At 45.9% G+C, this 23,575-nt stretch overlaps 1 protein-coding gene across 1 annotated transcript in view; it reads left to right on the top strand.

The window, feature by feature from the left end:
* The first annotated feature begins 1,078 nt into the window (after nucleotides 1–1,078).
* LOC122778181 (protocadherin Fat 4) overlaps nucleotides 1,079–23,575 on the top strand; it is a 104,897-nt gene continuing 82,400 nt past the window's right edge. Inside the window, exon 1 of the mRNA XM_044039808.1 lies at nucleotides 1,079–6,619. Within this exon, the coding sequence (XP_043895743.1) occupies nucleotides 1,517–6,619 (5,103 nt within the window). The 5' untranslated portion in view covers nucleotides 1,079–1,516. The remainder of the gene's footprint in view (nucleotides 6,620–23,575) is intronic.

Here is a 23,575-nt window from a genome sequence, read left to right as displayed (position 1 = left end):
ATTAACAATTCTGCTGAAAAATTGCAGTTGACATTGAAAGAAGACAAATCACAATCAAAAATGATGAATAATCTGATGATAAAGGGCTTTTAAATTGAATTTTATTTTATTTTTGTACGATGTGTCTTGACCTGACGTGTTGTATAAACTATTATGTCAACAACTGAGTCTTAAAGTAATAATTTTTCATGTCTTCCCCTCCTGTAAAGTCAGTGAAGTGTAGCACTACCAGTGTTCGGCCACTAGATGGAGCTATGCGCCCACAGTTATAAACTGCCTGTGATGATGCGCAGAAGGGAAAATCAGCAATGTATGCCTTTGTTAGCCACCTAATTATAACTAATGAATACATGTTTAAACACAAGGAAAAATACTTCATTTACACATTTTTTTAAGAATTAAACTTGGTTATGCTCATGTTGTTATTTTAAAAATGTAAATTTAAATGGATTTTTATGCAGTAATAGTGTAAATATTCTTTTTTTTGATGAAAAAAACCCATAATATTAACATTAATTTGGTTTTATTTGATGTCTTTAACACATGCATGTGCACACTTTTCACTATAATGTGTTATTTGAAACATGTTGTGGAGTTATTATAATATAAGCAAACACTGTGTTATAATACCTCAAATAGGACCTTTTTTGGCAGTGAATTGTGGCCTTTTCTGGTTTTCATGTTCATTTTATTGAACGTTCGTTGAATAAAAACGACTCTAAAGTGATCACGGTTTGATGTATTTTGAATTATTTCATCTCAGATATCGAGATTAGATTACTGTGTTGCTCCTGCAGTGACTCTGCAAAGTTATTTAAACCTCTTGTGCTTTTTAAAGACACTTTTTTGAGGTAATGAGGAGCGCTCGGGGCATCGTTACCTGTCTCATTAGATTGACATCCTCATCCACAGTCGTGGGACACAGTGGGGAAGCTGCTGTGGGAGGCTGTGGGAGGGCGGGCGGGCAGGCGCACACTCACCATCCAATGGGATCCGCGATGGGAGGGAGTTTGTCCAACTCCAGCTTTGTCCTAACTCACTGAGACTCCTGAGCACAATATGACTGAAGCGCCTGCACCGTTATTCCACGGGACGCGCTGCGTGGGCTCGACACAGCGCCTCGGACTCTGCGCTCCAACTTTGGATAAACTTTGGGTTTTTACGCATCGCGGCGCGCGCCACGGAGCTTCTGTTTGTGCGTGTGTTGCTTTCCCGTGGAGTTGAAGTGAAACTTTTTTGTTGCTGTTCCTGATCTGCAGGAATCATTGTCTCCATTCAGAGGATTTAGTTGCAGTGGAGGAGCGCGCAGCAGCAGCAGCAGCAGCGGCAGCGGGATAGAATAACGCGCCTGTGGAAAAGTTTGGGACACTGAAGACGCGCGGAAAGGAGCTGTTGCTGCGTTTCTCATTGAGTTTTCTCCTTTTGCACAATGCGTTAGTGGCTTTGCAACTTGTGTGAAGTGGATGCATCGTCCGGCATGGACTCTGTCTGAGAACGCTGGACTGGCTCACTGACCATGGCGCACGCAGGTAGGAGTTTAAGCCGGTTTCACTTGGTTCTGCTGACGCTGTGGACTCTGTCGCGCGACTCCGCGTCCAGCCAAGTGCGCCAAGAGTTCCAGGTCCTGGAGGAGCAGCCCGTCGGCACCTACGTGGGCCAGATCGAGACCAAGCCCAGCTTCACGTACCGCTTCAGCGAGAGCCACAGACTTTTCGCCATCAACGGCACCACGGGGGTCATCTACGCCTCCTCCGTGATTGACAGGGAGGTTCTGCAGAGTGATGTCATCAACGTGGTGGTGCTGTCCAGCCAGCCCACGTACCCCACCGAGGTCCGGATAGTCGTGTTGGATATTAACGACAACTCGCCGGTTTTCCCGGACGCGTCCATAGTCGTGTCTTTCAAGGAGGACGCGAGCAGCGGCAGGCAGGTGATCCTGGACACCGCCACCGACGCAGACATTGGGAGTAACGGCGTGGACCACACCACGTACAGAATAGTAAAGGGCAACGAGCGCAGGAGGTTCCGCCTGGATATTACAGTCAATCCGAGCGGAGAGGGCGCGTTCCTGCACCTGGTCTCAACCGGAGGCTTGGACAGGGAGGTGACCCCCTTCTACCAGCTCCTGGTCGAGGTGGAGGACAAAGGGGACCCGAAAAAGTTTGGCTACCTGCAAGTAAACGTCACCATTCAGGACATAAACGACAACCCCCCTGTGTTTGATCAAGACCAGTATCAGACCAGTGTGTATGAGGATGCAGCAGTAGGCTCCAGTGTCCTCCAGATCACAGCGTCAGACCAGGATGAGGGAGCTAATGCTGAAATCAGGTACTTTTTGGATGAGGGGACGCCGTTCCAAATTGACCCCAAAGTTGGCATTATTACAATAAAGGAGGGTTTGGATTATGAGAGTAAGAAAGAGTATTCCCTGACTATCCATGCTGTAGATAACGGCGTGCCGTCTCTGTCCGGCAGAACAGAAGCCACGATAAAACTGTTAGACGTGAACGATAATGACCCCGTGGTGAAGTTTCGGTATTTCCCCACCACGTCCAAGTTTGCCTCGGTGGACGAGAACGCTCAGATCGGCACAGTCGTGGCTCTGCTCACCGTCTCAGACTCCGACTCGCCCACAGCTAATGGCAACATATCCGTTTCCATCTTAGGCGGCAACGAGCAGCGGCACTTTGAAGTGCAGACGTCTCCCGTGCCCAATTTGAGTCTGATCAAAGTGGCCAGCGTGTTAGACAGAGAGAGAATCTCCTCGTACAACCTGACCGTGTCGGTGTCGGACAACGGCAAGCCCGTGGCGCGCTCCTCCTTTGCCAGTTTGGTTATTTTTGTGAATGATATCAACGATCACCCGCCCATATTTCAGGAAACACTGTACAGAGTAGACATCAGTGAAGACATTCCAAAAGGCAGCTACATTAAAGGGGTTTCTGCAACAGATGGCGACTCTGGGCAGAATGCCAACCTGCGCTACTCCCTGGTGTCTGGAAACGCTTTGGGCTGGTTTTCCATCAGTGAAAACAGTGGTCTGGTTACCAGTGCAGCTTTGCTGGATAGAGAAGTAGCATCTGAAATAGTACTTAACATTAGTGCCAAAGACCAGGGGCTGCAGCCCAAGATTTCGTACACTAAACTGATAATCAACATCACTGACGTGAACGACCAAGTGCCCACATTTACCCAGAGCACGTATCACGTTTCCCTGGTGGAGCACGCTCCCGCTGGCACCGAGCTGGCGCTGCTGTCTGCGTCAGACGACGACCTCGGGGCCAACGGAACTATCCGGTTCTCGTTTGATGCAGAGACTCCAGCCAGTGTCCGGGAGCTGTTTCGCCTGGACGCCGCGTCGGGGCGATTAAGCACAGCCGTGGAGCTAGACAGAGAGGATCAGGCCTCCTACTTACTGCATGTGCAGGCAGCAGATGCGGGCAGCCCCCCTCTGCACTCTGTAGGAAAAGTCAACATCACCCTGAGGGATATCAATGACAATAGGCCAGTTTTCTACCCGGTGCAGTATTTTGCCAATGTGAAAGAAAATGAGCCCTCGGGTTCTTATGTCACCACAGTTTCAGCCACAGATCCCGATTTAGGTCGAAACGGCACAGTCAAATATATAATCACGGCCGGAGACGCGTCCAAATTCCGCATTAATAGCAACGCGGGGAAAATTACCACTCTAGTGCCTCTGGATAGAGAGGAGAAAACTGCTTACCAGCTGCAGGTGACAGCAGCAGATGGCGGCGGCCTGCGCTCACACACACAGGCCATCGTGACTGTAACTGTCATAGACACACAGGACAACCCGCCCGTCTTCAGTCAGAGAGTCTACAGCTTTGTCATGTTTGAAAACATAGGCGCGGGGGCGGTGATAGGCACCGTGTCGGCCACGACGGTCGACTTAAACACTAACATCTCATATCTCATCACCTCGGGAGACCAAAGGGGGCTCTTTGCCGTAAACGGCGCGGGTCAGATCACAGCATCCAGTCAGATAGACAGAGAGGAGCAGGGCTTTTATCAGCTGAAAGTTGTGGCCAGAGCAGGGGAGATCACAGGGGAGGCTTTTGTTAACATCACCGTGAAGGACTTAAATGACAATGCCCCTCGTTTCATTCACGCCGTGGAGCACGTGAGTGCCGTGGAGAACTGGAGCACAGGCCATGTCATATTCCAGGCCAGGGCTGCGGATCCTGACGAGGGCCTGAATGGCATGGTGGTCTACAGCCTCAAACAAAACCCAAAAGGACTGTTTCATATTCATGAGAAGCGAGGCCTCATCACACTGACTGGGCCACTGGAGGTCACCACGAGCTCTTACGAGGTGGAGGTCACTGCATCAGACATGGGGGTCCCTCAGCACACGTCCAGCCTCGTCCTCATCGTCAGTGTCTACGACGTGAACGACAACTCGCCGGTGTTCGACCAGCTCTCGTACGAGGTCATCATCCTGGAGTCGGAGCCGGTCAACAGCCGCTTTTTCAAAGTGGAGGCCGCCGACAAAGACTCGGGTCTGAACGGGGAGATAATGTACGACGTCGCCGGCGGCAACGTAGGCGACGTGTTTGGCATTTTTCCAGACGGACAGCTGTACATCAAAACGGAGCTGGACAGAGAAGTGCAGGACAGATATAACTTAGTGGTCGTGGCCAAGGACAGAGCTGTGGAGCCGCTCAGCGCCACTGTCAACGTCACTGTGATTCTGGACGACGTGAACGACAACCGGCCCCTGTTCAACAGCACCAATTATGTGTTTCACTTTGAGGAGGAGCAGGCGCGGGGGTCGCTGGTCGGGCGGGTTTTTGCCGAGGATAAGGACTTTGGTCCAAACAGTGAGGTCAGATATACGTTTGAGACTCCGCAGCCCAACTTTGAGCTGAACACCATCACAGGGGAGTTGACCAGCACGCTGCAGTTGGACCGCGAGTCGCTCATGAGACAAAGAGGCGCCGCCGTGTTCAGCTTCGTGGTCGTCTCGTCGGACCAGGGTCTCCCCAGGCCCCTCAGAGACCAGGCCAAAGTGCAAGTTTACATTCAAGACATCAACGACAACACGCCTAAATTCACCAAAGACATTTACCAGGCCTCCATCTCAGAGTCAGCACAGAACATGACACAGCTGCTCAGAGTCTCTGCCTCTGATGTGGACGAGAACAAAAATGGACTGGTTCAATATCTCATCACCGAGGGCAACGAAGAGGGACAGTTTTTGATTGACGGCAGCTCCGGACAGGTCACCCTCGTGGGAAAGCTGGACTATGAATCTACATCCTCTTATTCTTTGAAAATCATAGCTGCTGATGCTGGAGCGGTGCCCCTGTCCTCCTCCTGCATGCTCAGCATCAGCATCCTGGATGAGAATGACAACTCCCCCTCCTTCCCTAAATCCTCCCTGTCTGTGGACGTCTTAGAGAACATGAGGATCGGGGAGTTGGTGGCATCTGTGACAGCCACCGATGCCGACTCAGGCCAAAACGCAGACATAACGTACAGCATCACCGCCACAAACAACCACGGCACGTTCAGCATCAGCCCCAACACTGGCAGCATCTTTCTGGTGAAAAGGCTGGACTTTGAAACGCAGTCGTTTTACAAGCTCAACATCACTGCAAAGGACAATGGCAGGCCGCAGCGCTCCTCATCCATCCCCGTAGTGATCCAAGTCAGGGACTTTAATGACAATCCTCCCATATTTACTCCCGGTGACATCTTCAAATCCATCCCGGAGAATCTTCCCGTTTCCTCCTCAGTCATGATGATTACGGCTCATGACACGGACGCAGACATCAACGGGGAGCTGGAGTACTCCATTGTTCAGCAGATCCCTCGGGGGAGCCACTTCAACATCGACTCGAGCACTGGGCTCATTTTCACCAACAGAGAAATAGACAGGGAATTCTCCAACCTGTTTGAGCTGACCGTCAAAGCCACAGATCAGGCTTTTCCTGTGGAATTCCGCCGCTTTGCCCTGAAAAATGTCACAATATGGGTCACGGACCTGAACGACAACGTCCCCACTTTCCTGTCACAGAACGCCCTCGTGGCCGAGCCCAACATAGTCATCGGCTCCATCCTGACAACAGTGGTGGCCTTTGACCCCGATGAGGGGGAAAACGGGGAGGTGGAGTACGAGCTCGTGGAAGGAGACTCGGACACCTTCATCATGGACAGGTACAGTGGGGACATTCGCCTGGCCTCCCAGCTGGTGCCCTCCCGGCTCATGTACACGCTCACGGTGTCGGCCACTGACCACGGCATGAACCGCAAGACCTCCAGGACAGAGATGACCATCATCCTTCAAGGGCTGGACGGGCCCGTGTTCTCCCAGCCCAAATACATCACCATCCTTAAAGAGGGCCAGCCGCCGGGCACCAATGTCATCTCCCTCGATGCCTCCAGCCCACGGGGCTCCGCCAGCAGAGTGGAGTATTTCATCGTGGCGGTGCGGAGTGGTGGGAAAGCCGTGGGGCGCCTTTTCACCATCGGCCGCAACACTGGAGTGATACAGACGGCGGCGGAGCTGGACCGAGAGAAGGGCTCCGACCTCTACCTGGTGGATGTGTACGCCATCGAGAGCGACGCCAACCAGCCCAGAACACAGCGTGCTGAGGTCAGTGCTCCACTAACTCTTTTTTTTCCCCCTACAGACACGGGAAAGCCACCTATTCAAATCAAATATGCTTTATTGTACCCACAGGGGAATTTATCCCCGGCCAAAAGTGATACAACAGCTGCAGAATAACACAATACACAGCACAGAAAGGATGTGTAATTCAAAAATATACAGAAAAATAGGACCAAAAATAAGAAATAAGAATTGCACCTGCCTCAAAACACACTAAAAAAGTTTATAATACATTGAAATGTAGGAAAAACCTGACAATAAAAACAAAATACTGTAAAAACAAGGCACTAAAAACCAGTAACCACAGCGCACAATGTGCCAGAGTGAAGTGCCAGTACTTATTTAGATACGTGACAAAGAGTCCTGGCCGCTGCTGGAGATTTTTCGAATGAAATTTTAATGGGATCAAGATCCGAACAAAAAAAAAAGGGACGCTCCAAAAACAGAAAGATCTATTTAATTTGTCTTCTCGTGAATTAAATTCCTCCTGATATTAAATCAGAACTTTCTTGGACATGAGAAAGAAGGCCCTGTTCTTTGGCACGGTGCAACTTTATTGTTCCCGTGTCCAGAAACAAACTAGCCGTAAAAATCGCCTTTAATGTTCTTTCTCTAATGTCTGCGCGGTCCGGGGGAAGGGGAAATGAACGTTGCGTGTCGTCTGCATGAGCGCTTCTCGTGTTCTCGTGACCAGAAATGTTCTTATCAGCGGATATGAACTGTACAAATCGAAAAAAAAGAAAGAAAAGAGAACCCTCATTTTTTAATTTCCCTCCACTGTGGACATAAAATCATGCAGGTCTCCTGTTTCAGGTTCAAAGCCCATCATGGTTTCCATGGTATGTATCATGAAGGCCGCTGCTACTTTGAGCCTTTGACCCTGAGGCTGTTTTGGCACTCGGGTGGTCTTGAGGTACCTTCATACCACCACCAACCTGCTCCACAGGCAATAAGTGACCATTCAAATTGGATGACCTCTTAAGACTCTGTGAAAATGACGCCGAGCGCAGAGCGAGTGAAATTTAAGCCGCTCATTGTTGTGCGATGAATCTCTTCTCTTGAAAGTAAATGTCGAGGATTCTGTTCGTGTTTGTTATTTCACTCATACTTCGTACGAGCCGTTGGAATTTTCAAGGTGTGACATGTGTTTGAAACGTGCGGCCACATTGGAGGACGAAAAAGCCGCACGTGAAATTATTTAAGCCGTTCAGATTAGCGGGACGCCGGCGACAGATGTAATTGATGCCTTTTTTCGAACCGCCGCGTCTATGGAAACTGAAACCCGAGGCGGCCGCGTGTGTTTTTCAGAGACAAACTGGCATATTATTGAAATCAAGGATTACTGAGGGGCGAAATCGCATTAGCCAAGTTAACTTAAAGGCTTTCACGGGCCAAATGGGAATATCGAGTGTTGTCTCACTTTGCCTGCGGCTAAGATGACGATCTGCTTTCCTGCAGAGTCTACCGCCGGGTTAATGACAGAATATATATTGCTTTGGTTTCCACCTGGCCGGGGCAGTCAGTCTGTCCACTTTTGAGAAGCGTGAGACCCAAAAATGTGGGAGTAATCTACTTAGAGGGCCTTCGGTGGGCAGTCGTTACGAGCTTTATTGTTTTCTCAGTAGGTCACATTCAAAGAGTTGGACTTCTCCGTGAAAGGAGAGTCAAAGCGTGTGCTCTTGTACAATAGTGTAAACCTCCAGACTTAGACTAATGTTTTTCCAGTTCTGTGTTTATACACCATATACCCAGTAGCAACTGGGGGATTATTTCCATCCCTGGGGTTGTGACCCTTTCACATTCTCCATTTCCCAATTCTCTCCATTGATTGGATGCGTGAGGGCAAAGTCGGCATGTTTCCCCCCTCCTCCTCCTCTGTGCACCGTGTGTGATGTTTTGGAAACACTCAGACAAAGAATTTGGCAGAGCCAGCTTTATCGATGATAAAAGGTGAAAAAAGAGACTCTGGGTTGTTTCCTGTCATTTTTCCCCCTCAGTAAGTCTAACTGTTATTGTTTGCCATTATTTGGTCATATGTGATGGATGTATTCCAGTAGCTTGTTGGAATGCTGTCAAAATGACCTCATAACCTTGAGAGAAAGATGATTTCCTGGCAACGGAGTATCCATTGTTAGCCATTCTAGATTCCATTCATAGTTTTTAAAGGAGGATGTTTTGTATTCCAGTAGAAGTTTTGATTCATCACATCCGGACGTTAAGCCCACCGACCAGCGCTGCACAGATGAAGTGATGTGACATCAGGTGTGAATCAGAGAGGAATCAGTGAGGGAGGTTCTGCTCTTTATAATCAAGGATTTCTTTTTTAAGTTAAGTTTGGTGGAGTGTTGTATTGCACATTTTCTGGGTTTCAGTGATTGCTTGTTTGTGGGGCAAGGTCATATTTACAGATTTCCGTAGGTCCAGTTTCGGCAATAGGGTCACACGGTGGTGTAGTGGTTAGCACTCTCGCCTTGCAGCGGGAAGACCCGGGTTCGAGCCCCGGTTGGAACAAGGGCCTTTCTGCATGGAGTTTGCATATTCTCCCCGTGTGTGCCTGGGCTGTCTCCGGGTTCTCCGGCTTCCTCCCACAGTCCAAAAACATGCAGTGTGGGGATTAGGTAAATTGGACACTCTAAATTGACCGTAGGAGTGAGTGTGAGTGTGAATGGTCGTTTGTCTCTAGTTGTGTGTGGCCCTGCGATGGACTGGCGAACTGTCCAGGGTGTACCCCGCCTATCGCCCGATGTAGCTGAGATTGGCACAGCACCCCCCGCGACCCTCTGGTGGAGGATAAAGCGGTTAGATGATGACTGACTGACTGACAGCAATATCTCACCAAGAGATTGCCCTAATTTCTATTTCCTTGTATATTTCTTGATATAATCTCAAGATTCCACGGTTACGTCTTCTTTTGCCCCAAAAACAACCGCCAACTGAGTTTACACGGATGAAATTTAGGTCACGCGCTACGCTCACGTTTGTGATTCACGACTGACGTAACTCCACTGCTGATACTGGGAAGCCTGTGATCCTATACATAAAAGAAAAAGAAAGAAAAACAGCTACTATAACATTGTGATAAAGACATCACAGAGATTTCCCTGTCACCTCAACTGTCTCTGTTTCTCGTCTTCCATGCTCCCTCCCTTCATCAGCCTCCTCCTCCTCACATTCAAACCCTCCAACCCCAGTGAGACCCGAGTGTTTTACACTGTTTTCTTAAACTCTGAGAATCTAGTGCATTTTTGCGAGAGCGGTGGGGGGTTGGGTCCCTGAAGTGCCACATCAGTCCTTGCCCCGTCCCTCTTGGAGGCATTGTTCTCCGTTGAAAGTAAACACGGATCAGAGTGTTCTGCAGGCCTTCCTTTGTTTTGCCTCCGCAGATAAAGCGTTGCACAGCCCTGTCCGCAATCCGGGAGACTTTTGTTATTTCTTGGTCTGTGCCAGCGTCTCGCTTTGGCAGATTTAGGAGTGTGTGCGTGGATGCCGCTGTCAGCCAGCTTTCCTCCCTAATGGTCCTTCACCGGGTAAAGCGATGTACTGGAGTAGCTTTGGGAGGGTTTGCGGACGTGTCAGACGGTGTTATTGGGAGTGGTGGGTTCTGGGAGTGCCAGACACGGGCCCGGTAGCGGGGAATCACGGGGAGGAAGAGGCGAGGGGCAGGGCAGGCATCATGTGTGAAGAAAGAAAGATGGTCGGATGTGATCTGCCCGCCCAGCGATAGTGAAAAACAGTTGTGTGGTTGCAGATGGTTGAGTCAGATATAGAAATTAGTGTGGATCTTTGTTGCCATGGCTAGCCTGATCTCTGTTTTATCCATCTTTGTGTCTCTGGGAGACTGTTTGTGTTTCCCTCTTGTGTTGTGGACCAGCCTGATTCATAAATCTCATTGGCAACGGACTTCAAAGTCTCTTTTGCCTCTCATTGGTTCCCTCTCTCTGCTCGCCTCCTTGTTCCGGGGATCCTGAAAACCTTCTCCAACGTGAACCCGGGGAAGGGAAATGTGATTAGGCAGCGAGGAGAGAGAAAAAAAAGAGAGAGAAAGAAAAGCCAGTCTGAAATATAAAACCCGTTAAGCCAGCCAGGTCAACCAGGCAGAGAGGAGAAGGTCATGTACGGCTGGACAACTTGATACGGTGGCTGGTTTTCGTTTGTGTATTTATTTCCTTGTGTGAGAGTTTTAATACGGCGCTGAAACGCCGATGAGCGCGGCTCCCACAGGAAAGGTCGAGCGGTGTTACGGATACTCCCCCGAAGCTGTGCTTGCAATGTCCTTTTTTTTTTTTTTTTTTTATTGAATTAAAACAAAAACAGCTTTGATTACATTTGTCTCGTACACACGCTTTGTATTAAAACTCCACGCTCTGCAGAAGGCCCGTTTTTTTTTACGAGAACAGGATGAGGACTGAGGCAGAACGAACCGCATCCTTGCGTCATGTAATTCACGGTCTAATTGCAATATTCTGAGTGTGTCTTTTCTCATGCACATGTGCTTGAGAAACGGGGAGGGGGTGGTATCGACAACCACAGTTGTATTTCACGCCGTAACGTGGCTGGGCGCGCCGCTTTGAGACGGTCATCGAGGAGGCGGCGCGTCCGCCCGCGTAGGTGGTCGTCGGACCTGCGGGCGAGCTGGCCTCGCGAGCGTCCGTCCGTTTTATTAGGCAGTCGCCATAAAAGTTTGGATAAACATTCGCTCATGCGCGCGAGCCAGAAACACACACTAACACACGCTCGCCACAAGTCCGAAAACTCCCTTGAATGGTCGCCACAGACTTTCTTTTCAGATTATTATGATTATGTCACTGTCAAATACGATCATCGGGAAACCTTTTGAACTCTGCTGAGTCACGCCGAGCCGTGATGAAGTTATATCCTCTTATTGCGTTATTTATTAGTGTTTTTCTACGTTCCCTTTGTGTCGTAACGGAGCGTGACTTTATTTTGAAAAGCATTCACAGCCGTTTGACCACAGTAGACCAACATTAAAGCTTTTCTTTGGGACTTGGACAGAGAGTCAAATAGTGGTTTGACTTCTTTTTAACCCGATTACAATCTGGACATGGACAAAAATCTGGGTAAATGTAGTAAAAGATATGGAAAACACACAGTCAATGATCTTTATGTTTTACACAAACCGCCTGGACTAATTTAGGTTTCAGTTTCTTGCCCAAGGACGCTCAAGAAGCCTGGAACCAAACTACTGACCCTCTCGACCTCATTACTTTTACTAAAACAGTAAAAAGGTTACGTTTTTCTGACATCTGATCTTCAAAACAAGACGAGGTACCATCGAAATATTGACTTTTACACGTTAACGCAAGAGGGAGAACTCCGATATTATTAAATATTTAACATAATTCCCCATAATTTGCTAAATTTCATTGTTTTAACCCTTAGTGATCACGTGGGAATAATACACAACTCCTTATTTGGACGTCCGGGGGTTGTGTGTTTATAGGTCACATATTCAAAGTTGTGATTCATTTGATTCATTTTATGTCGCGATATATCGTAGCGATAATTCTGCAGAAGTCACAAAAATAGGCCGTTACAAGCCAAGTTAAATATTTCCAAATGTCCCAAATTCAATCCAATCTTAAACATTATGAGTACTTTATGCTCAGGTGTGTTTATATTGTTTATAAAGACAATCTTTCATCACATTTCCTATAGGTTGTCTAGCCAAAATGCTCTGTGTTCTAAGAGTTAATCAGGGTTTTAAGTAAAAATAACCAGTAGATTCTTGACATAAGTTTCAAGATTTGTCGTAATCCGGGTTAAATACAGCAATGGTTATGATTAAATATACTGATAGCAGTTATCATGTTATACTTTCATCATTGATAAATAAGTTTACAGGGGTAAATATGTGCTAAAAAATAAGAGAGTTTTACTTGATAATGCAACTAAACCTGGTACTCAGACCTTGTTTTTGGGCGTTTGTTTTGATGTTGCTACGGAGACGCGTCGGCCGTTTAGCGGTGTCAGTGAAACTGATACGGTTTTAAACGCAGTGTAAACAAACGTCGTGATCTCAGCGGCGCTCGGTGAACTTTTTGCAGCTCTCTTTCTCTCCCTCTCTCTCTCGCTCTTTCGCGGCGAAGTGAATTGTCCTGCTGCGGTCGCCACACCCTGCTGCTACTCTAAACAGGTTAAGGCAAAAAAAAAAAAATTATTTACACTCTCTATTTTTAAAGCACCGCTTTTGCCTCTAAATGATGTTTACAGAAGAAGGAACACACATGAGTAATAAAAGGATAAAAAAATGCCGCCTCTGCGGTCGTGTGTGCTCAAAACTCTTCCCCCCCCCAACGCAGGACGTCAGGTTAGAATAATAAACCGCCGAGTTTTATTTTTATACAAGAGACGAATTTCTCCTATTCTGTGACTTTGATTGTCGCGCCTCATTTGGACGGAAGGTCATTCCCGCGGCACATGTTCGGACCCAACGTGCAAACGATTCCTCTTCTTCTGACGGAATCGCGCGTGATCGAAAAGGTTTGCAATCAGAAAAGCTGTGATCTGAAGTTTCCAAAGCTTTGCAGTCGCTCGACCGCGACGTGGTTGATTGGGAGCCGCTGAGGTGGGAGCGATCAGGTGGTCGCTGTGATTGTGAGCCCACGTGTGTGTGTGTGTGTGTGTGTGTGTGTGTGTGTGTGTGTGTGTGTGTGTGTGTGTGTGTGTGCGCGTGTGACTGCATCCCAGAGATTTCTTCATCACTCTCTCCTCTGTTGACTCTGAAGGGACCATAAAATATGACCGAGTCCATCCAGCTCTGAAAGGAAGGGGGGAAAAAAAATAAAAAATGTTCCACTACTTTCACTTGTAAAACACAGGGAGTTGGAGAGAAAGAGGTAGAGCAAGGAGGGGGGGGTTGATTTTGGCTCCACTCCTCTGCGGTAATAATGGATCCCAGCTACGGAATGATTTGTTCTTACCACGTGACGCGACCGCGCGTCAACAAACGCTCGCACATTTCCATTGTTTTGACCCCGTCTCTGTGCTCTGTGACCAAAAAAAAAGAAAAAGAGCTCACTCCTGCTGCTCTTCTGGCACATCTCACTTCCTGCTCGCCGTCCATCAGCGGCACCTCCACACGGTGACATTTACTGTCTTTTTTTCCCCTCCCTCCACCTCCTGGGACATCAAACGTTTCTGTCTCGTTTGCAGTGTTCTCACACACACACACACACACACACCTCGTCACCACAGCTTGTGGTAAGACAAGCGACCCCCGGGGGCAGGAAGAGGTATCTCCCACAGCTCGGACAGATCATTTAGAGGGACGGGGGGGGGGCAGCGGAGGGAGTCTACGGCTTTAGTGTCAGAGACGAGAGACAAGCAAAGATAGACTGGCACCAGAGAGCGGGAGCCTGTGTTATTGTTATCTCCCCTCTTATTTTTTATGAGTTTTCCATCAGGAGATGCTCTGCAGCTCCTGCACGAGCTCAGAACTTTATTAAGCCTTATTGTGATTCACCATTCATACCTATTTTTCTCTTGCTTTTGTTGCTGTGATTATTGCTTTCCAAGTTTGGGGAAAATTGCACGGTCTTTTCTTTGCCATCTCTGCTCTGCAGGGTCCTTTAACCCCCCGAAAAAGAAGAAGGAAAAAAAAGAAAAAGAAAAAGAAAGACCAGCCGCAGTCGATTAGCAGCTGGTTTCAATTTTGGAATTGAAATATTTCAGCTCTCAAAATGTCCCTGCTTGACTTTTTCCGGTGCAGAATTTCTATGCACGTTGTTAAAAGTTTTTTAAATCACGCTACTCGAGAGTGTTAGTCATAACTCTGCCCGTGCTCTTCATTTGACGGCCTGTTGGACCTTGAGATTCCTCTGACTTATCTCCTGTGATTTAAGGTCCTTCTCCTCTTTTATTGTAGCCGTTTTTCAGGTTTTTTTTGTTCCCTTTTGTTTTCTGATCATTCACGTGGTAAACGGGTCTGAACGGCAAGCGTGCAACCGTCACCACATCAGTGTTCAATTCTATTTCCATAGGGCCCACATCAAGAATATTCCCCTTTAATTTAAAAATCATAGCTTTATTGAAACGCTGGAGTATGTTAAGGAGAGAAAATACTATACATATACACACATATACATATATATCTTGACCACTTCAGCAAAGTTTTCTCAAACTCTTAGACCACATTTTTACTACTTAAAAACTTCCCTCGGGGAAATGAAAAGGGAAAGTTTGAGTGGTTGAAGGATCAGTCCGCCATAAAAGCAATATTTCTTCTTTTTACATCCAGAGGTATCTGTTCAGAAAGACAGTTTTTTGCGTGTTGCAATTTGATGTCGCTCTCTCCACAAGTTCGGGATCAAATCCCAAATCCCAGTAAAGTGGCAGATTTTGTCACTAGGAGCAGAAGTGTGACAGTATTGTATATCCGAGAGAGCCGTGACGTTTACCCCACAGAGGTCTGCAACAATCTGGGGACTGGTGGCCCGGAGAACCAGGAAATAAGTGCTCATGTGCTGGATGATTAGATTGGGAGCAGGTGTGCTCCCGTCGCAGGTGAAGTGATTGCATGCAGAGACGAGTGCGGGAGAGAAAGGAGGAGGAGGAGACGCAGGCGGAGAAGTAGTTTCTCTATAATCCTGCCGACAAAAAACAAAGGGGGGTAAAGCGTACCGCTAATCCCAATCCTGCCTCCACCATTCAATCGCTCGTTCACGTCGCCGTCCCGCGGATGACTTTGCAGAAGTGCGGCGGTTGTTGGAGCGCGAAGCCGAGCAGGAATGTCCCGGCGTGTGGTCAAAGCGAGACAATAACGGCAGAGCGCGAGCCTCACTTTAGGAAGGGATTATTATCTCATCGGAGGAGATTGTCAGAGAGTTGCTGCTGCTGTTGCAATAACCCTGAATATTTCTGTCTTGTGCTGATTGTCTTAAAACTTTCATGCAAAAGTTAAACAAAAATGCGGTTTTTAACGCCGGTTTTTGAACAATCAAAGTGAGAATCAGAAATAACTCACTGTGTTTAATAGAAAGCAGCTGGTGCAGCAGGGACGTCCACGTCCTCGTGGCACCTGAGCCGCCCTCGTGCTTTTTATGTTTTTATTGAAGTTGGTGAAATGTCAAAGGAGAAGTCCGACTGTTGTTGAGTCCTTGCAGAAAAGCAGCAGGTTTCTGGTTTCCATTACATTTGCTTGACAATGTGCTGTTTTGACGTCTTTTTATTTCTTCTCTTTTTCCCGCGGACGCTGCTGTCCTCATTTCACCCTGCCGCTATTGTGTGAAGGTGTCGAGGTGCAATTTAACAAAGTGTTGTCCTCAGAGTTGACCTGACGCTCCGTCCTTTTCAAACACAAAGCTGTCCACACTCTGTATGCTTTGTGTGTGTTTGTGTTTTGTGTGTGCGCTCACGTCTCTTCTATTGTGAGGACAAATCGTGGCTGAAAGCCATTGTCGTGAGGACACTTTGTGAAGAGGACACTCATTTTGACATTGGAAGGACATTTGTGTGCAGCATTGGAAGGACATTTTTGTGAGGGCAGGTGTCAAGACTAGAGCTTAAACAATCTCTCATTAGTCGATTACTAAATTAATCGACAACTATTTTGATAATCGATTAATCGGTTGGAAGCTTTTTTCATGATTAAAACAAGATTTCCGACTGTTTAAGCTTCTTAAATTCTTCATTTCGCTGCTCTGGATAACAAAGAAATCATTAAAAGTTCCAGATATGAAAAACAACAAAACATTTGAAGGTTTTCTAATATTTTATGGACCAAACGATTAATCGATTATGTAAATAATCGCTAGTTGCAGCTCTAGTCAAGACAGTTGGATGTTTTGAGGTCAGTTTGAAGTCGTCACACTTTGGCGTTGTGAGGACGATTTAAAGGACTTCTCAGGGGTTCAGCGTCTGGGATGAGTTTAAGTTAAGGTCAGGTTAAGGTGTTTTATGTGTCCTTACACACTTACCTTACAACACAAACCTGTTCTAGCGGACGTCGTTTTGCGCAGTCCACCAAATCTTGGCGCCCCGTCCTCAGCGTCTCTGTCCCTGTCACGTAGCTCGCCGACAATGACGGAGGAAACTTGGCTGGCGTGCAGTTGACTGACGGATCGTTATGAACTCTCTGTCCCGGAAAAGTGTAATTATGTGACAATAACATCGAGGGTGATCAGATATTACATCGACGTGTGTTTGTTGGCTGCTGTGGCGATTTTCAGCTCAATACAAAAATGACACAGTTAGTTCCTCAAGTGCTTTTCACACTGAAGAACAAACCTTATAATCAAGGATTTGGAGAATCGTGACACCCCTGCTGTAGTAGGAAATGCTAGGCTAGCGCTACATGTAGTTACTTGCTTCCACCTTCTCAGTCGTGACTTAAATGTAATGGTGTGAATGTAGTGGACATTTGTTTACCTTTAAAAGTCACACTACAGCTCTAATATATATATATACTTTTTTTTTTACAGAGGAAACTAAATTTAAACAGAGAAGGGGAGCTTGTGTGTCAGCTAGCTAGTTTGGTGCTAATCCCCGCCCACTCGGCGCGGAGGCTTCCTGTCACGTGACGCGGTTATTTTGATAATGACTGAGTGAGCCGCACTCTTAAGGACTCCTCGCAGTGAATCATGTGACCTTTCACCTCACTTGGCAGGACTTGAGCGGAAGCACTGCTTCTTGTCTTGGCAGCTAAACAAGCAGCGTGTGTGTGTGTGTGTGTAAGTGAGGGTGTCACTCTTTTAAAAAAGAAAAGCAGTGATTGTGTTTCATCAGGCGGATAAATGTGTGTGTACAGTATCTGTGTGTGTGTGAGACAGAGTCCGACAGCGTGTTGGACTGACAGCCCGAGCGTGAACTCCGCGTGCTTCCCTTTTTCCCCTCTGACGACTGACAAGACGGAGGCACGGCTGGTAATGATGTGGTTATTACTTCCCATCATGCCTCGCTGCAGGGCCGGCAGTAAAACAGCGCGCTATATTCAGTCTGTCTGTCCCTCATGTGCTCAGCGCCTGTGGGGGCCGACACTCTGCTGCTCTTTCATCAAGTGTTTGTGTAACACTGCAGTTTCATCACTTAATCCTCACAAAAGTTGAAGTGTGCACTTTTATTTGGGTTCGTGATTTGGTCTTTGGGTACTTTTTGATGTTCTAGTCGTAGAACTGGAGCACATTTATATATCAAAGACTAAATAAACTACACTTAGCGAAAGAAAAACTTTTCAGAAACAGGAAAATCAAGAATAGTGAGACGAATAGTTGATTGTTGAGAACAAAGAACAGCTTTTGACTCTGAACCCAAACCTCAAGTAAGAATTTACAAATAAATCAGTTCGGGCTGCGACTAATCTATCCATTATTTTCTCATTTGGTCCATAAAATTTAAGAAAATGTTGAGTATTTCCTAAAAATTCAAAATCATGATGTTGTCCAATGTCTCGTTTTGTCCTCCAACCAAGATGATTCAGTTTTATTGATTCATTTATTACTTTTATGGAACAAAGGAACCAGGAAGACGAGATTCATTTAGTCATTGAGAAATGACCAGTTAATCGCTTCATTGTTCCAGTCCTAAAACCTTTGTTTGTTAAGTTAATTTGCATTTTTTGGTGGGATAAAACACATGTGCCACTCCCCCCATTGTGTTTTAAGATCCAGTCCTATCCAACTTTATTTATTAAAAACAACAGCTGTACATCAGAGATAAATAAAAACCCATAAAGTGTAGAAACACAAGACCTAATAGACCTAATAACAAACAATAAAACAGATAATAAAACGATAAAATACTGTAGAAAGTCTAAAAACATCACAAATAAACAAGTGTACAATGACAAACAGAGTTAAGTAGGAGCAGAAGTGTCGTTCTCTCCCACTCTATTGGCATTATACTGAAAAGTTTTATATGGAAACATCGCAAAAAACATCACATATTCATCCTGGGGTAATAATGAGGTAAAATGTCAACATCACCAGCTGCTTGTTTGTTTGTTTGTTGTCCGTTTCATGTCGTTTCATAAGAAAACTCTTCAAAGCTGCACTTGATCAATGATTAAAGTGGATTTTCTTAAATGACTCCCTCATGGTAATGAACTCAGAGAGAATTAGCACCAAACCCTTTAACTTCCTTCTGTGCTTACTCTTCTTTTTTTTCTTAAAGTTTCCTGAAAGTTAAATGGTGTGGTTTTTGTTTTTTAATAGAGCACAGCTTTTACCGTATGTGTGTCACTCGTTAGTCTGATTTCCAGCTGTAAGCAGCTGGTTTTTAAGCAAAAAAATGAAGCTCTGAAAACCTCAGTGTGTACTGAGACATTTCCCTCAGCAGCTTAAATACATTTGATCTTAGATGTCATCGGTTTAGTCAAGTGTTTGGATAACTTATCCTTCAGATTATAATTTACTCGTGGCCTTCCGCTCATTTTTGAGGGGGCTAACGGGCAAAAAAACTCTTGAAATTTGGCACTGAGGTCGGGTCTGTGAAAAATGCGATAGTGGCATAGGGCACAAACCTGTAGAGCCCCCTAAAGTCGGGTAATGGTCAGACGAAAGTCGCTGGATTGCGATTACATTTGGTGAGTGTGTTTTTGGCCAAAATTGCGTTAAAATGCGAAATTTTCCGCACATAGTTGTTTCCGATTTTAACCAAACTTGGTGCACTTGTTGCTCTCATGATTCCGGAACAAATCTCCAACGTACTTTCATTAGCCCCGCCCACCCAGAAGTCGGCCATTTTGGAAAAACAAAAAACGAACGAAGTCGTCCTAGCATGTTTGAGCTAGCCACGCCAAACTCAGTCCGTACGTTCCAAACAAGTTAAGTTATTTGCGTCAAAAGGCGTGGCCTCAGTGCTCTGACAAATTTGATGTCAAAATGGCAGGAAAACTACTTTAAAATACCAATTTTTAACGTAAACGGAACTACATGAAAATGTCCTCACATGATCCCCTCATTATCTGGTCTGGAGTGTTCAGCTAATTAACTTAATGGCTGAGCATCAGTGTTCTTTTCTTGTGCCGGAGAAGTAAAATAGTTCTTTGATGCGATATGAATTTATTAGCTGAGGGCTTTATTTGTTTTGTTGTAACTGAGGATACTTGATAATGATGCTGCATCGTTGGCGTGATGTGTCATTTTGGCGCCGATTTTTGGGGAATGTTTGTACGTAAACCAGGATGACAACTGATTCAGTTTTGGGTGAGACGGTGCACGCGTCTGCACGCCTCGCAGTTTATCACAACACTGATTATTCACGAGTCAGGCCAATAACGCATCCCTTCCACATCAATCTGGAAACCTCTCACCTTTTTTTTTTTTACCAAAAAGAAGCTTCTTCTTGTTTGTTTCCCCCTCATTAGACTTTTGCTCCCTTCGCAAAACTAAAATATCATCATGACACAAATTAGCCCCGCTGCAACCATTACCCCGATTGTCGGCGTTGTTTACATTGTTGTTTTTCCGCTCATCTGCATACATTAGCTCCACTCCGGCTGTAATTAATTCTCGCATTCAAATGAACTTGGGCGAAGTCCCGGGATGATTCATTTAGTGCGTGTATATGATTAAGACCAGCCGGGGAAGATCAGAGGCTCAGTTTTTTTATTCTGCAGCACCGATGCTAATTCATCAACCAACCCCCTTCAAAACCCACAACAACAATCAGAAGACACCCAAACTACTCCCCCTCCATCCCCACAGCCTCCTGAATGAAAATGAGGTCCATCACTTCTGTGTGGATGGAAGCACAGAGATTACATCGCCCGGCCGGTGGCTGTAGAACGCCCGTGCTCCTCTGGCAGACACCAAACACGACTCACATGACTCTTTTCAGGCCTCGCCATTGTTAGCGAGGGATTATTCTTGGGGTTGTTATCCCATTACAGCTGTAATGGTAGCAATTTTCTGCTTAGGAATTTGGCTTTTTCTGAGGGGTGGGAAACGCATGCCAGAAAGTGTCTGAATCGCGTGTTTATCACGTGTAATCTGTAAAAATTGGTACGCTGCTGGATTTCCACAGCTGGTGACGACGCTGGAGATGACTCCCTCAGTTGTCCTCTGGGACCAAAGTGGGAAAGACAGTATTTCTTTGAATATACGCTGATATCTTGTGTTGAACGCAGATCGCTGCACTTACATCATTATGAAGAAATAGGGGCTTAAAAATGTGTTTTCATGAAGCGACTGGCTCGATAGCAGAAATCCTCAAACACAAGAAGGTTTAGGAAAAAATCGAGTTACTGTGTTACTAAAACGGGACTTAAACCTGACTGTTTCTCATTTATTTTTTTCATAAAAAAACAAGTCGAGCAAACTTTGAACTGTAGTGTATTTCCAAATGTTCCTAATTTTGCAAATTTGTAGTACTTTTTTTGCTCAGGTGTGTTTATATATATGCTGAAAAAAAGGATATAAGACACTGTATACTGCACATATATTCTTATAGCCTCTGCATACATGTTTTGACATAGTAACGAAAAGGTTCCGAGGGTTAAAAGACGTGTTAACACTTTAGTCTGACTCAAAAAAATTAATTTTTCACACTACGACACCCAGATAATGCTTCCTGGACCCTAACTGGCTAAGGTTTTCTGCATATATATATATATACATATATATGTATATATATATATATATATATATACATATATATATATATACATATGTATATATACATATGTATATATATATATATATATATATATATGTATGTATATATATATATATATATATATATATACATATTCCACCGTTTGTCTTCAACCTGGAAGTAATTAAAGAGGCCGGGACATAAAAGAAGACGACAACAATCCACAGTTTTGGACTGAAATGTGTCTAAAAAGACACAGAATGCTCCTGACACACTAATAAGTAGTAGTTTTGGTAGTTAACCTACAAACGACAGTCGTCGTCCAATTAAACCCCGTATGTAAAAATGTCCCGAATGCTTGAGTCAAATTCCTGGAATATTTGGGGAATTAATTTTTCCTGGCATGAGGCAAAGGTCACTTCTTTGTTATGGAACAGGACATCAACAAGTCTTTTCAAAACTAATGCTCTTAACAGGTCATTAAGCTTGAGTTTTTCTGTAACGTTGCCCAAACACTAAAACCTTGTGTCTTTCACGTCTGATTAGTGACACTTTAATAAAGTCGTTTAAAGTTCAGTGGACTGAATTTTCCACCTTTTCTGCTGTTTCTATGGCCACGGAGGGGGAAACGAGCCGCATTCAGGCCAGCGCGCCATCTTTTAAATGCAAATCCTTTAAAAGTAACTGTGTAATTCTGTCTATGGGGAACTCTCTCTCTCTCTCTCTCCCCCGACTTGGCTGCGAGAAAAGGTGTTTTTTTTTTTATAAGGCAACCACGGCTGTTTTTCTCCCTGTCTTCTTGATCTGACAGCAATTGACTAAGCCAGTCCTTAAGGCGTGACAAAAGCTTGGCAAAATCTTTACATTTCTTTTTCCTCCTCTCTTTCTACCCCTTCCCTCCCGTCTGCGAACTTTCCTCGGATGGGCCAAGGTGGACAAAGCCTGTCTTCTCTTCCACTTGATTGGGTCAGAAGGCTGAAGTTAAATGTTTGCCTCAAAATTGTCTTTAGCATTCCCGGGCATCTTGTTTCCTTTTCCTTTTCTTCCTCCTTCTTTCTTCTTTCTGTGTTTTTTCAGCGCTCGAAGAAAAAAACTATGTCGAATCGGCCACAATCAAATCATTTACGGTGAGCTCACAGCGAAGGAATTAATGCATTTTATATGAGGATGCCGAGTCTGCGGCCGAGTCCCCTCAGCAACATGTGCGAGAACTCCCTCTTTCTCCTCTCCTTGCTCTCCCTCTCTCTCTGTTTTACTTATTGAAATTATAGCTGTCACCCACTTCACAAGGAGGAGAGCCAGGGGAAGCAGGTCATTGACTTGATTTTCATGGGAAGGCTGATTTGGCCATTCAGGGTCTGATAGGTCCAGTATTGACAGCCCCTTTTACGCGAGGGGAGGGGAGCACGCCGCCTTCATTGTGCCCACGGTTTGCGAAGGAAAAACAAGAGATGGCTTGGGAGACAAAGACCTCAATGGGAACAGTAGCCCCTGTGTCCCCCTGCCTCTGACTGCTGCTGCTGGGAGGCTTGTGTCTTCCATTCGGGCCTCAAGTGCTACTCCCACCCTCTCTCAAACACTCTGCCACCCTTGTCTCGCCCTCTCTTTTTTCCACCCCGTCAAGTGGCCGCGGAGGTGTTTGCCGTTTCAGTCTCTGACCCCGGCGACACTCTCTCCCTCTCCCGAGTCCCCGTCACCAACCGAGTGGCAGAGGTTGTTTGTCGTCTTCATTTGCAGGAGAGTGCTCTTCACTTCCAGGGAGGGAGACCCCTGACGCTAAGACTAGTGTTCAAACCGCAGCATGCACATAGACGGTGCATAAAAAATGGGGAGCAGTAGAAGCTCCTTTTCCCATAGAACTCCATTCAAACTGAGTTATTTTTGCCCCCTGGTAGCTAACTGCTACTTCCTGGGCTTCACTTTTCATACCAGAATATCAGGTATTATCTGGTCCCACTTTTCTGGCCCCTTTTTTAGTTATTATTGTACTTTAGTAATCCCCTGAGGTAAATTCTTTGCATATAACTTATCCTCTACTAAAAACCTTCCTAGAATTAGCAGTGCCCAGGGAGCAGGGGTACCCCAGGCCTTTGACCTGGTGGGGACTTGAAGTTCCCTATTTCCACTTGGCCATGGCCTGTTGTGGTCTTCTGCTACAAAAGTACTTTTGGGACAAAGTTTTAGGGGGTAAAATTGGGGGAAACCATTTTTTTTCTGGAGGGAAATGACCAAATGCTTCTCAAAAATATTTATTAATATCCGTGTTATCCAATCTATCAGTGGCTCTGTGCAGTGTAATTCCGGGAAATACCGAATTTGAATGGCTACACGTCCACTGTTGCTCATACTCTGCTAGTTTGACAAAATTGGAAGCCTTACTGACTGGATATG

The sequence above is a fragment of the Solea senegalensis genome, linkage group LG12 (assembly GCF_019176455.1).
Source record: "Solea senegalensis isolate Sse05_10M linkage group LG12, IFAPA_SoseM_1, whole genome shotgun sequence".
NCBI lineage: Eukaryota > Metazoa > Chordata > Actinopteri > Pleuronectiformes > Soleidae > Solea > Solea senegalensis.
This window is presented reverse-complemented; position numbering and strand designations above follow the sequence as displayed.